We start from the raw sequence: 13,827 nt of genomic DNA, 5'->3' as shown, positions 1-13,827 counted from the left end.
TAATAAATTGTATATTTCTCTTACGTCGTGCGTTTCCGTAGATAGCGGTGCGTACTGTGCGTCAGATTGTGACTGGGCCATTTCGATTTCCTTAACTTGCGCTTGTGGCTGATTTGTGTGAGTGCGTTCTTCTAATAGGGGTTTTTCCGTTTGCGTCTCTTCGCCGTTTTCCCGATAGTATTCGCTAGGGTCGAATATATCGCTCTCGTAAGAGGTCAATGAAAATTCTCGTCGCAAGGATACTCTGCTAGGGGTTCGGCTAACGTATGGTCTGCTTCTACGCGGTTTTTCGTCCGTCCGGTCAATGGGGTCGTGTGAGAATAGACTCTCGTCAATCTCACTAAACGGAAACTCGCGCTCAGTAACAACGTTTTCCGGTAACTCGGTTTCGCTGTCCGAGTGTCGCGTTTCTAATGCTGCGCGAACGTTATCTAAAGTCGCTTGTGTTGTCGCGCGCGGACTATTTACCCGTGGTGAAAATTCGTTGATTAACCACGACGCATTGGCTATTGGCGTTTGGGGAGGACTATTTTCTCCCGACATTCACGCGTAGTACAATTTTAAATTTTCTCGACTTACATTAGAAGTACGGCTCGCATGGTCGCTCGCAGGCTCCGTTGTTTGCGGCTGGCCCTGGCGTGAAGTGAGATGCTGGTTGTCGAACGCAGTTGCTGCTTCTCGTTGTTCGCTGCTTCTGCGTTGTCCGCTGCTTGGCGTCGTCCGCTGCGTTGGCGTTGTCCGCTGCTTGGCGTCGTCCGCTGCTTTGGCGTTGTCCGCTTCTTGGCGTCGTCCGCTGCTTTGCACTTGGCCTTGGGTGTTGGCCTTTTATTTTCTTTTCGCCCTTTGGTGTCCTTGAGGATGCCTTGATCGATCCCTTTTGGCTCAGTACCGTTGTGGATACCTTGGTCGCTCAGTACCTTGGTTATTTCCGCCGGTCGATCTGATTCTTGGTCAATCCACAGGTATTCCACCGTACTTATTTCCTTCCTTGTTAGTCGTACTCAGCGCTAACTGATAGACATTATTTGCGTACCTTAGGCAGGCTTGCTGTTGTCTTTCCTAGTTGTCCTGGTGCTTTGGTCAATCCCACCGCTGCCACCAAATTATGTTATGCCGCGTCGCCGGTTGGTGACGGCTTACGGCAAAACGTTAATATTTTCGGGATCTCTTGACCTTACGAGTTGGGACTCGGTAGGCACAGGCGGGCAGACTAGGAAGCGGTCGGGTTCGCAGGTGGAACAAGGTGTAGGCGTCGTTAAATGAACTTCACTTCGTTTTACTTTATATTGGAGCTTTATTTCAGCGCTCCTGTTACACTCACTAACTTACACTTGTAGTTGCCTTTCACAATTATTATATCTCGCACGCGCTTTGTTATAATGTAGAACTTCGCGACACGACTTACGAGAACGGTCACGGGCAGAGTCTCCGGTGTATTACTCTCCGTCGCGGCTTCTTCGACGGTCCCTTATATTGTTTTGAGTTATGCCCTGTCGGCGCTTTTCTGCCGGGTTCGACGGTCCCCCGAATGAGGTCGGTCAGTGACCGAGCGCATTCGCAATCTCGCTGTACTCCCGCGGTTCCGCGATTGTCGAAATGCGTTGTCGCACATTCCTATGCATCTCGCAATATTGTGTCGAAATGCGTTGTTGCACATTCTTATGCATATCGCAATAGTTCGATTGACGCGGAAGCTTGATGAACTTCCGCGTGCGCGTCAGCGTAAATTGAGAAGTCTTTCGAAAGACAATTTCCTCGAAGTCTTTCGAAAGGCTATTCTATAATTTTATTATAAATAATTTAATAATTACCCGTTGTAATTTTAGATTACAACAATATTATAACTTGGCACTGCTTGACGTGAGACAGTGCCGTGTCTATTGATATCGTTTTTATACCACTGTTCGTCAAATTTTAAATACGAGAAACGAATCCTATTAAATGCCATCTATTGGATAATCCGAATTTAAAGTTTATATATAATTATGTATAATCATATATAATCTACATGCTTCTTATATATAATTTATATATAAATTATATGAACTCATATATAATCATGTCAAATTGTATATAAAACATTTATATATATTTAAATATATTTTAATCGCCTGTATAATTATATATAATCATATATAGTCATATAGGGTTATATATACTTCCATATGAATCTTAGATGTATCCATGAATGCATATATGATCTATTGTTCATATCTAGTTATATTTAGAATTATATATGCCCATATATATAATGATATATGGACCCATATATAATTTTATATAAAGCACTAAATTTCATATATAATCACACATACCCAGCTAGCAAAAGTAGGAAGCGCAACTAGTAGATGAATAATATTTTTAAATTCTTTGGGCATAATAAAGTAAACAAAGACTCTACCCGTTTCTCCACTTCGTGTGTATACGACAAAGTTTCTTTAATTCTTCTACGATAAGTGTATCAATAATTTCCCTCTCAAAGTAAGCTACATGCATCCTACAGTATATGACTTTTTAGAGTTTCATGTTTTTATTTCGATTAGGAATATATAAATCCGATAGCCGTATGTATATAATTTCTAACATCTGTAGAACATAATAAAAGTTGACTACATTTTTACTAATATAAGGTAGCTGTATTAGACTGGTGTAGTGTCATTTTAGTCACTACATGTTGAGGACAGCTATTTAACTACCGTAGGACTGTACACGCTATTGCACGCGTGCACATATCCGTAGCATGCAAGATTTCATTATAATATCGTGCTACTGCTGTGGATTAGCGAAGCATCATTATTCTTACTATACGTTGATGGAATATATCCAACTATCAAAGGTCTCTACGCTTTTTTATAGTGTATATGGATCCCTAGCATATAGTGTTTTATCATTATATCGCGCTATTGTTATTGGATAATCGAAGCATCTTTTTAGCCTATACTCAATTTTATAACGTATACATTTCGCTTAAGTATCATCATTCTTTTTTCTTGTATAAACAGTAAAGGACTCCATGTTGACAACATGTTGACTCCATGTTGTCTCTTTGTTTCTATCTGAGTGAAAGGAAACAAAAACTTCAGTAGTACCGTAGAAAGCGTCACGAACGGATAGGACGACTTTGAAAATGAATAGTACCAATAAACTTCCAAAACGAAGCCGGAAAAATTGGGATTTATTATCGAATAAACAAAAAAGAATTCGCCAACAAGCACATTATAATGCGATTAGAAGTGCCGTCGAATGTACACCAAGTACATCTTCAAATCAATCAATTATCGAAGACTGTGCAGTAAGTGCATTAAGTAGTAAGTGTGATAACAAGACAATAAGTGCGAGTGACAATAATTTTCATGAAGAAACTGATGTTGACATTGGTGATATTGATAAAGATATCAATGTTTGTGTTGACCGAGACGACCGAGACGACGATGATTCTTTTCACAGCAGTGATGACAATTATTATGATGATGACGACAATTATGATAGTGATAATTCAAATGGTGCATTCGTCAATACTCAAGATCAATTTACTACTGACTTAGCCAGAATGTGTGTTAAAACCAAGATGACTCACGTTCAGATTAACAGTATGTTATCTGTTCTTAGAGAACATAAGTGTCATCAGCAGTTACCGAAAGATGCTCGAACTCTGTTAAAGACTCCTACAAAGTGCACAGATATAAAGGTTCTCAATCCTGGCCATTATCTTCATATTGGTGTTACTAAAAACATTATTATGAAATTAAAAAACATACCAATCAGTGACGAAATACCTCGTATATTACTTGTAGATTTTTCTACCGATGGTGCTAATATTTATAATAATGTTCGTTGCGACGTGTGGCCGATACAATTCCGAATAATAAATATAACCGATAAAAGCCCAATGATAACAGGCCTTTATCAAGGAAAAAAACAACCTGGTAATTTCAAAGACTTTTTCGCTGATTTTAATAAGGAAATCATCGAATTAACAAATACAGGATTAATATTTAATGGACAAAATATTAAAATACAGTTAAATGCATTTATAGCCGACACTCCAGCAAAGCACCATTGTCTTAATATTAAAGGTCATGGTGGTTATTACAGCTGCCCAAAATGCAAAATTCGTGGAGAACGTCATAAGAACGACCGTACCCATGTGTATAAAGGAATAGGCTACGCTCTTAGGACCGATCAAGAATTCATTTCTTTTCAGAATAATTCTGGGAATAATGACGACGGACATTATAATGGGATTTCGGCTCTCTACAATTTACCTATGGGATTAGTGAGTCAAGTAGTAATTGATTATATGCATGGAGTGTGTATTGGAGTCGCTAAGAAAACTGTAGTGGATGCGTGGATTGAAGGAAAACACAAGACCAGACCATTAAATGTAGAAACAAAAAACTGTATTTCCGAACGTTTGTTAACGATAGCTACCCAATGCCCAAAAGAATTTGCACGTCGTCCACGAGGTTTAAATGACTGTCATCGATTTAAAGCAACAGAATATCGCCAATTTTTATTGTATACATCACCGACCGTATTATTAGATTTATTTGGAAATGATACTAGGATGTTACATTTTTTAAAACTGCATTGTGCTATTCGCCTCTTAATCAAGCCAAAACCGAACGACAATGAAATTGATAAAGCACATAAATTATTAGAAGCATTTGTTTGCGATTGCATCGAAATTTACGGACGAAATTATTTATCATACAATGTACATTGTTTAATTCATCTCGCTGAAGATGTTCGTAGATTTGGCCCCCTGGATCATTTTTCATGCTTTCCATTTGAAAATAATATGACATTTTTCCGGAAGATTATTAGGAGTCGAACGAAGGAATTAATTCAAATTTATAATCGCTACGAAGAAAATATAATAAATGATGCAATATCTCCTACATTACTTAAATCAAGTAAAATAATTACCGCCTATGGCCCGAAAAAAATTACCACAGAAAATAATAAACCTGTTATAATAACAAATAAATTATTACTGCAATTTCATCGGATTAAAATTAATAATTTTACGTATGATGTAGATAATAAAAATAACTGCTGTATTTTACATGACGGTAGAATTGTTATCATTGATAATATTTTAAAATACAGTGACGGCACCTATCGGCTTGTAGGTAGAAAATTTAATATAATTGAGCCTCTTTATGTAATCGATGAAAATTTAAATTCAACACATGTTGATATTTTTAAATGTAGCGAATTAGGAAATATATATTTAGACATTTTACCGAATGACATTAAATATAAAGGATACAAAATGCCTTTTTGGAGAAATTGTGAAAAATGTTTTGAGGTTAAGGGGATCCTGCAGTGACTGGCGAACTTCCTCGATGTCGATAATGTCAACCTTTCTAATTTTGTTTTCCCTATATCTGTCTTTGTCTAACGAAATGACATCTGTCCTTTTTTCGATTGCTCGCCATCTTACGCAAGATCCGGCAACTACTGTTGCTGCTCTTCTTGTCATCCTGCATCCGTATTTGCATTACTAAAATAATTATTAGATGGATCTTTTTTTGTACGCATTGAATCTTACTTCTACTTACACGATATTATTCCTACATGTTTTCCCAAGGGTGGATGATAAACATTATGTACGTATAAACTGTAGAATTTTTGTTTTAAGCAAATATTGTCGTCAAGTGACAGCTGTGTATGTGCCCCAATAAGTAATATTTTTAATTTTTTGGTGCTTTTGACATAAAATCGCGTTTTCCACCCTAGATTTTTGTGCGGACTTTAATTCTAGACCAAAAACTTGCAATTCTGTAAAGCCAATTAAAAGATCCATTGATTACGATAATGTCGGTAAATCATACGGCTGCAGGATCCCCTTAACATGTCAGTTGTTGCAGCAATTTACGATGATAAATGGCTGCATTAAATTATTATAAACATGTGTAACATATATGTATGACAAATATGTGAAACTAAGTTTCAACAATATTCAATTTTTAAATAAAAATAATATAATAAAAATAATAAAAATATTATTAATAAAATAAAAAAATAAAATAAAATAAAAATAAATAAAAATAATATCTTGCTTTCACTCGCTCTCATGGTCTTGAAGCGACGCGCGACGAGGAGAGCGAACGAGAGCGGAGCCAATCACGAGCGTTCCGCAGCGTTGGGGATTTAGCCTTATGCCAGGGACGACACGGTCCTGTCGAAAGATGAGTAGAGGGGATACGCTGATACGCACCATAGAACGGTATACGTCGTACGTGTGCGCTTGGTGGCCATCTTTCGACGGGACTTGTAGAGGGAACTTTGTCTTCCATCTCTGAGTGATTCGGATACGAAGTGAGTGTTTTCTACGAGTATTGTGTACGCAATAGAGAAAGAGCGATTATTAACTGGAATTTTCATCAAACGGGAGGCGATCCTAATAGATCAGCTGGCGAGGGCCGCGAAGAGCCACGAGACAGAGCATTGGGCCTCTTTCTTTTTATGAAGCAAAGCAGTGTGAGAGAGGAATCACTCGTCCCTTCGGAAGTGTAATTTGTACAACTGAGTGAGTTTATCCTGTCTACACGATATTTATATTCTATTACACGATATTATATGTCCAAAAAAATAAATAAATGATTATTTATAATAATCTGAAGGACAACCCAGAAAATACGATAGGCGCCAAGACGTCCGTTGCCTACCATGTTTTGTAACAATACATTGTTGGCTTTCAGGCAGCGAAGCATTGTTTATGTTATGGAACCTCAAGTCACACTCAAGTCACACTCGTAGATAAGGATTTTATGTCGACTGAAGGTGATATATTAGACCAGCAACTACAGGATATTTCAAATTTTACCCTGGCTTTAACAAAAAATAAAAACGGAGAATGTGAAGAAAAATTGAACCAAAAAAAAAAGAAAAATGCAAGGTCTGTGTAATTTAATAATTTACGCTTTAGGATTTCTATATAAATATTGTTTATTACTTCGACCCGACTGTAAGTCTGGCGAAGTATTGAATCCATCGGCTCTTTCATCTAATCTCCACGTTTCAGCTGTGCCTCGCCCTTAAATAAAGATGATAATAATAGTAATAAATAATAATATATTTTGATAATGCAATTTTCAGATGCCAACTTAAATAGAAATAAGGAAAACATTTCAAACGACAATGCATTAAAGCATAAAGCAGCGGATGAAGAAAATTATATAGATCTGTCACTTTTAAATAATAATCATCTGTCGATTTTAAAATTAATACTAACTGAAATAAAGTAAGTGCTATTTATATATAAGCATATAATTTAACATTCTAATAAAATATAAATAAACAAATATAATTTTTTAGAGAAATAAAAAAGGGACAAGATAAAATATTGCAAAAAATAAATAATTTGGAAAACAAACAAAAAAGTAGTAAAGATATTATACGAGCTGTTCAGCAATTGAACCTTCCGGTGCAAACTGTAGAACAGTTTCAGATTTTAATAAAAGACGAAAAAGCATTATCCATTTTGGTAAGTTAAAATATAATGCTTTTAAATTAAATGTGTGGATATATATACACGTACATGATATTTATTTTTATTATTCTACTTATCCGATATGTATTTTGAAACTTTTCAGGAGCAATATTTTATCCTTCTTGGGGGACTGAACATTTCAAATGCATTAGATGGCTTCTTGAAGGCAAGTGTAACGGACAAATTAATTAAGACATCTTTCACATGGAAAGAAGGTGAAAAAAAAATTCGGTTTCGGGAAACGCCTTTAAGTCTACAATATTATGGTAAAAATTACTTTATATTATTTTATTTTAGGTAAGACGCACCTTTTAGACCAGAGTGGAAAAATATTGCTTCTGGAGCGACATTTTCCCACTTCTGATCTACGTATATACTTATATATTAATGTTGTGACAATTTTAACTTATCATTATTAATTAATACGTTTCCAATTTTTTTTTCAGTCAATTTCTAAGTTGAAAATAAATTTAAAATGTGATAAAGCAAATCCTGAACTTAATTATATGAACATATTTTTATTGCAGGTGCTCTCCGACAAATCGAACAATTTAAAAATACCTCTGTTAAAGAGTTTGAAGTGGAAATGGCCAAGGTAATAAAAAATGCACAGCAGCGTCACTACATGGTTCAACAAAGAGCAGTGCAAGGAAGCTCCAGTGCTTTGCACCGATCTAAAGTGGAAGAGGAGCTTGCGGCTAACTATGCGGTAGCTGGCGCTGGTAATCAAGAGTAATCGAGTAATTATCCTAACGCTTCATATGATATGATAAGCTATTTAATATAATACGATAATTTATTTGTGTTATAAATAATATTTCTTGTGATATAAATAAATAACTGTAATAAATATCTGTAACATAACAGATTGTGATAAAATAAAACTTAAATATATATTTTTTCCTTATTTGTTGTACTCACATTGTTTATTTAAGAGTTTAGCAGCTTCGCAGGATATTTTGTATACTATTTTGAATCTCTTGTTTGACGATGAAAATTAATTACAAAATTATGCCAATAAATTTTGCAGATTTCGAAATATGTCTGTCACTGTCAGTTGTAGAGCTATTTCTGTACATCGGAAGATTCAAGCATGAGACATATGCTGTTTTCAATTCCTTATAGTACATCTCAATACTAAATGACTTGTGTACATATACAGGTATAAGGTACTGTATACAACTATATAGTATCCATCTTAATTTTGTCTCGAAAGCTATTTTTTAGACATAAGTGGCCTTTTAAACAATAACATGATTGATACTATATAATTATACGGTATTTTACAATGGATTTTTTAGTATTGTATTTATTGAAATTATAAAAAGACAAGAATGTAGGATACATTCTATCTATTGTAGTGCGGTAGAAACGGGCATAAAATATGAGCTACTTTCGATCTACTGTAGTGCTAGAGAAGAAGGAACGAAATACGAGTCATTTTTGACCTATTGTAGACTGGTAGAAGCGAGCATGAAATGAGAGCTACTTTCAATCTACTGTTACTCAGTAGAAGAGTGCACGGTATGTGAGCTACTATCGATATACTACAATGTAGTCACTTTCGACCTACCATGAGGCAATAAAATCGAGAAACAGTGTTTGGACTCAATTAAGATACTGTAGGAGCAAACAAAGCTTCCTCATCAAAGATCTTTTTTACTTTGTTACTGTTGATTACTACTTGTTAACATTGAGGAACGTAGGGAGACCAGTTGTAGCTTATCTACAGTTGCTGGAATGTGAAATGCTTGTTGCATTCTTCTATGTTACCTGGGATATAATCATATATAATTATATATAATTATATATAATCTTTTTTTCCCGGGTATCTATTAAATATTATGTTCTGTGTGGTTTATGTATTATACAGGGTGTCCGAAAAATCGCCTACTCCACTTCGGGAGGTGATTCGGGACCCAAAAACAAGCAAAAAAGTTCATACAAACATAGGTCCGGAAATGAGCCGTTTCCGAGTTATAGCCACTTTTATGTTCAAAAATCGTAAATTTTTATTTTCAATTTTTTTAAATTACAATTACCAAATTCTCTCAAGTTTCTGTCTACATTTCGAAAAGACGCTATTTCCGGTACATCTCGATTTGGAAAAGACTGGATGTATAATCTTCTTGCCTCGGCAGCATTACTTGAGCAAGACCATACATAAGATGCATATCAGCTAATTCATTAAAACTTAAACGATCCATTGATGAATACGGAAAGATTAGATACAACCTAAAAGTAAGGTGTTGTTAAATAATAATTTGAAACTTATTGGCTACGTTTACACCCAGCGACCTGATCGCGGCCCGACCTATATTATGACCCGAAGTAGGTCTAGTCATCATTCGTTTACACCGAAAGAAACCTAAAAATTGACGGGATCGTATTTGGGATCGCCCTGAATTGCAGCGAATCCGAACAAGCAAATGAAGCTTTTAGGTCATTTTAGGACGCGTCGCGCTTGATCGCGCGTTTACATCGCAAATGATAACGGCCGATTTCAGGTCGGGTCACTAAAATACGCGGCCTGATCTGAAGCCAGGTCCGGTCGTCTATCAACTGTTTACAGCAGGCGGGCTAAATAATTTAGGTCGAATTTGAGGTACAGGCCGCGGCCTAATTTCAGGGTGTAAACGTAGCCATTGAAAAGCCGTGATTTACTTACTGATTTTGAATAGGCGTGAAAACAACTGATTTCAAGTAGCCGTGAAAACAACTGATTTTGAATAGCCGTGAAAACAACTGATTTTTAATAGCCGTGAAAACAACTAATTTTTTTTTAAATAATGTAATCGTTACAAATATTGAAAAATTAAAAAAAAAAATAAAAAAATTAAAATTAAAAAAATTAAAAATATTTAAAAATAAAAATTTTTAATTTAAGAAATAATTAAGAAAGAGGGATGCCAAGCGGATTCTAAATTACGATTTTTGAACATAAAAGTGGCTATAACTCGGAAACGGCTCATTTCCGGACCTATGTATGTATGAACTTTTTTGCTTGTTTTTGGGTCCCGAATCACCTCCCGAAGTGGAGTAGGCGATTTTTTGGACACCCTGTATATATCATGTATTATATAAGGTGTTTAAAGAAATGGTTCCAAATTTAAGAGTATGTAGTACTCGTAAAAACAAACCAAAAAGTTTTAATAAAAAAAAAATCATTTATAAAAAATCATTTATTTTTAAGTTATAAAACATTCAATGTATTCTGTTCGTTTTACGAGCATGCATTCGATAACGTATTTAAACGCGACCGCTCGTATACTCCTTCACGAGCTTCTAAGGCTGACGAATAATATACATTGTCGAATTTTTGGAAGATATTCGATCCTCTTTTACGTAGATAACAAATGTGGTTTGAATCATGCACGGTGGTGCCTTTGCGCATTTCCTCATGATTGTTAAACAACATTTAAGCAATTAAATCCATTAGGCTTCTATTTATGGGGATATTTATAGAACATGGTATACGCCACATCAGTTGACACATTAGGATGAACTGATACATAAAATTGAAAACTTTTATCAACAAATATGAAATAAACTTAGAATTTTTAAACGTAGGGGAGACCGAGGCTAAACCGTCAGTTTTTTTGGTGCCGATTTTTAACAACAAAATAAATAATTTTAGTTAAATGTGGTATACCACTGTAAAGAGTGAACCTTTAGCTACAAAATTTATATAGGAAATTTTTGTCTACGTCGCTTTGTTTAACCGGTATAGAGCAAAAACGACAACGGTGGAAAAATTGAAATCTCAAAAATGCCGGGGTTTAACCGTCACACTGCATTTTCTCCGTCACTTGCAATACATATACGTACATCCAATCCTGAAAAATGATAGGATACATTTTAATAATTGTTTTTTAAGAAAAAAATATAAAAATTTTTTTAAAATTTTTATGTAAAACATTATTAAAAAATAGTTACGAGGGTTCCTCTTTCCGCAGAAGTCACTCGCCCGACTTGTTTCACTCCTCGACGTCCAATGACTCTATTCGGTGTCTGAACAGTTGTAATTCCCGTCTCATCCATATTCCATATGCAGTGAGCCTAGAAATGCCTGGAAATGCCTTGGAAATGCACCCGGACTGCTTACTGACGGATTAACCCCAAACACAAGTTTCAGGTTTGATCGCCCACGAAATATTAGACATCAACGATAATGAAAAAACTACACTGGATTCGTGTTCAGCATGCATTACTCTTTATAATCACGTACCTCGAGATTTGGAGAGCAAATATTATTGCAGATATTATTGTTCGAGATCCGTCGAACTTTTCTACGCGAAACATCGGCTCGAAAACATTATTATATTTGACATCGAGAAATACCGATGTTTATGTTGTTCGAGCTCGGTCGAACTTGTGCGAAATATACGTTCCCCGCGATCCCCGCGCCCTCGAAGCCCATCGATCGCGATCACGCGTTACGAGAGTGCTCCCTTATTTGTCGGAGCACGGAAACGGCTGTTTTGACGCGTGATGTGACCATACGGACGAATAGCGATTCAGCTCTCATCGCGCGTTCGTTCCGGAAAAAAACACAACCCTCTTGAGTAAACGGCGAATTTGCTCGCCGGACAGTCAGTCGTGGCTGAGGATTCCTAGCCTCAAGTCTTGAGCTAGAACTCATAGCTAAAAGTCGTCGCGTATCAATCCTCGTCTAAAGACAGCACGGCTCTCTTTCGCTTAAATCACGGCTTGAATCGCTACTCGCTCGTTCGTCTGAAAGTGCGGATCAACGTTACTTATAATTTAAGTGTGCTACTTAGCGAGGAGTCCGAAAACTTCCGGTCGTGCTCCGCTCGCGATCGTTCGTCTGCCGCGCGCTCAAGATTTCCGTTCGACGCGTACAAGATCTCCGCTACGCGAGAGGCTTCGATGCGAGAAGCTGAGACAAGATTTCCGTTCGCGATATCTGGCAGAAAAGTACGAACGACTCAGAAGATTTCCGAAGCCGCGGTGCACGATCCGTTGTTCCCCCTCGAGTCTTTTCCGTTCTTGAAATAAAGACTATATATTTCTTTGTGCAATCTGTGTTACGAGTGCTTTAATCCTCCTTCCTTCCGCGAATTTACAACTCGCGTTATCCACGCTTCTCGCTCAACTCTGAGCGGAATCCAGATTCAGGGCGACCGTCGTAAAGCGACGCCCGAACAATTATAAAATTTCCACGCGCAGAAAATGTAACTTTCACCTTCCAAAAACACGTTTGCCCTCGTAAAAATCATAACACGGCAGGTAAACTGCCGAAACTCCGTTGTTCACATGAGTACCATAAGCAGCGTTTACAATGTTAATAGCGAGTTCGCACAATATACTGAATATACAGGTTCCGAGATATTTGATTTGACGGTTCAACCTCGTTGACGTTTTAGCCCCGGTCTCCCCTATTCGATTTTTAATGAGAAAGTGTTGAAATAAACGGAGAACACATCAGCACATCGAACGTCTGCTGTAGAAAATGCTTTATTGCTCAGAAATAAGTGGTTTTGACGTAGAACTACGTCTTTCCTGGAGGAGGGGGAGTAACTTCGGGTGCACGACTGCAACGTTTTCTTGCAACGTTTTCTGCAATGAAAACATGCAACACTAATATTTTTCGAAAAGTATTAATTGAAAATATTATTTATTATTATAGTGTTTTTGAAAGATCTCGATGTGAGCTAAATGTTCTTGCAATTTATTTTGGTGGTTTTTATAACCGATTTTTTTTATATGGCAATTATTATAAGAACCTGACGTCTGTCTGTCTGTCTGACCGCGAACTACTCATTCGTTAATAGACTGAATTTTAAGGAATTATATATGAAACAGGGGTAGAATTTTCCGGTAATGGCGGTAGTGTGGTTAATTTTTCGTTACCGATTTTTTTCAAACCGGTTGCGTAATTTTTCCAATTTTTCGGGAATTAATTGATTAAATTTTAAAAAATTATATATGAAATAGGGGTAGAAAAAAAACTGAAGAATATAATAGAATTAGAAAAATTGATTTAGGTTAGAATCGAGTCCAACCGCACTACTATTGTAATCTTTTTTTAATCAGTAAATAATTAAATACGATTAAATCGTGCGTGTAAATCATATTTTTTATTATTATAATTATTGGGATATTGCAATATGTTTGTTTTCAATTACTTCATGACGGACTGTTACTTGACTAGGTGCTGCGAAAGAACTACCTTAATTAAGACGTTTTCCTTTAATAAAACGTAATTTTTTTATTACATCATTAAAGTAAAACTTTTTTTTGTACAGTTATACGAGAAACATGAGACAATTATTCAGCGAATTCCGGGATCGGCCAATACCGCC

The 13,827-nt window shown here is 36.2% G+C and overlaps 2 protein-coding genes across 4 annotated transcripts in view; both read left to right on the top strand.

Annotated features, from left to right (window-relative positions):
• LOC139808109 (trimeric intracellular cation channel type 1B.1) overlaps positions 1–13,827 on the top strand; it is a 193,209-nt gene that overhangs the window by 12,305 nt on the left and 167,077 nt on the right. The window lies entirely within an intron of this gene.
• Positions 2,115–9,293, top strand: LOC139808476 (uncharacterized). 3 transcript variants are annotated; one of them, XM_071770508.1, is made up of 6 exons: positions 5,334–6,538; positions 6,711–6,907; positions 7,108–7,252; positions 7,327–7,495; positions 7,605–7,767; positions 8,029–9,123. In XM_071770508.1, the coding sequence occupies exons 2-6, from the start codon at positions 6,901–6,903 to the stop codon at positions 8,235–8,237; spliced, it is 693 nt and encodes a 230-aa protein (XP_071626609.1). In that variant the 5' UTR covers positions 5,334–6,538; positions 6,711–6,900; the 3' UTR covers positions 8,238–9,123. The 3 variants fall into 3 exon arrangements, 2 of the variants coding, with proteins under 2 accessions (XP_071626609.1, XP_071626608.1); XM_071770507.1 differs by lacking the exons at positions 5,334–6,538; positions 6,711–6,907 and having other exon boundaries at positions 7,095–7,252; positions 8,029–9,293; XR_011730873.1 differs by lacking the exons at positions 7,108–7,252; positions 7,327–7,495; positions 7,605–7,767; positions 8,029–9,123 and having other exon boundaries at positions 2,115–6,538; positions 6,711–7,073.

Source organism: Temnothorax longispinosus, chromosome 2, assembly GCF_030848805.1.
Source record: "Temnothorax longispinosus isolate EJ_2023e chromosome 2, Tlon_JGU_v1, whole genome shotgun sequence".
Classification (NCBI taxonomy): domain Eukaryota; kingdom Metazoa; phylum Arthropoda; class Insecta; order Hymenoptera; family Formicidae; genus Temnothorax; species Temnothorax longispinosus.
Note: the sequence above shows the minus strand (reverse complement) of the source record. Positions and strands in the feature narration are given on the sequence as shown.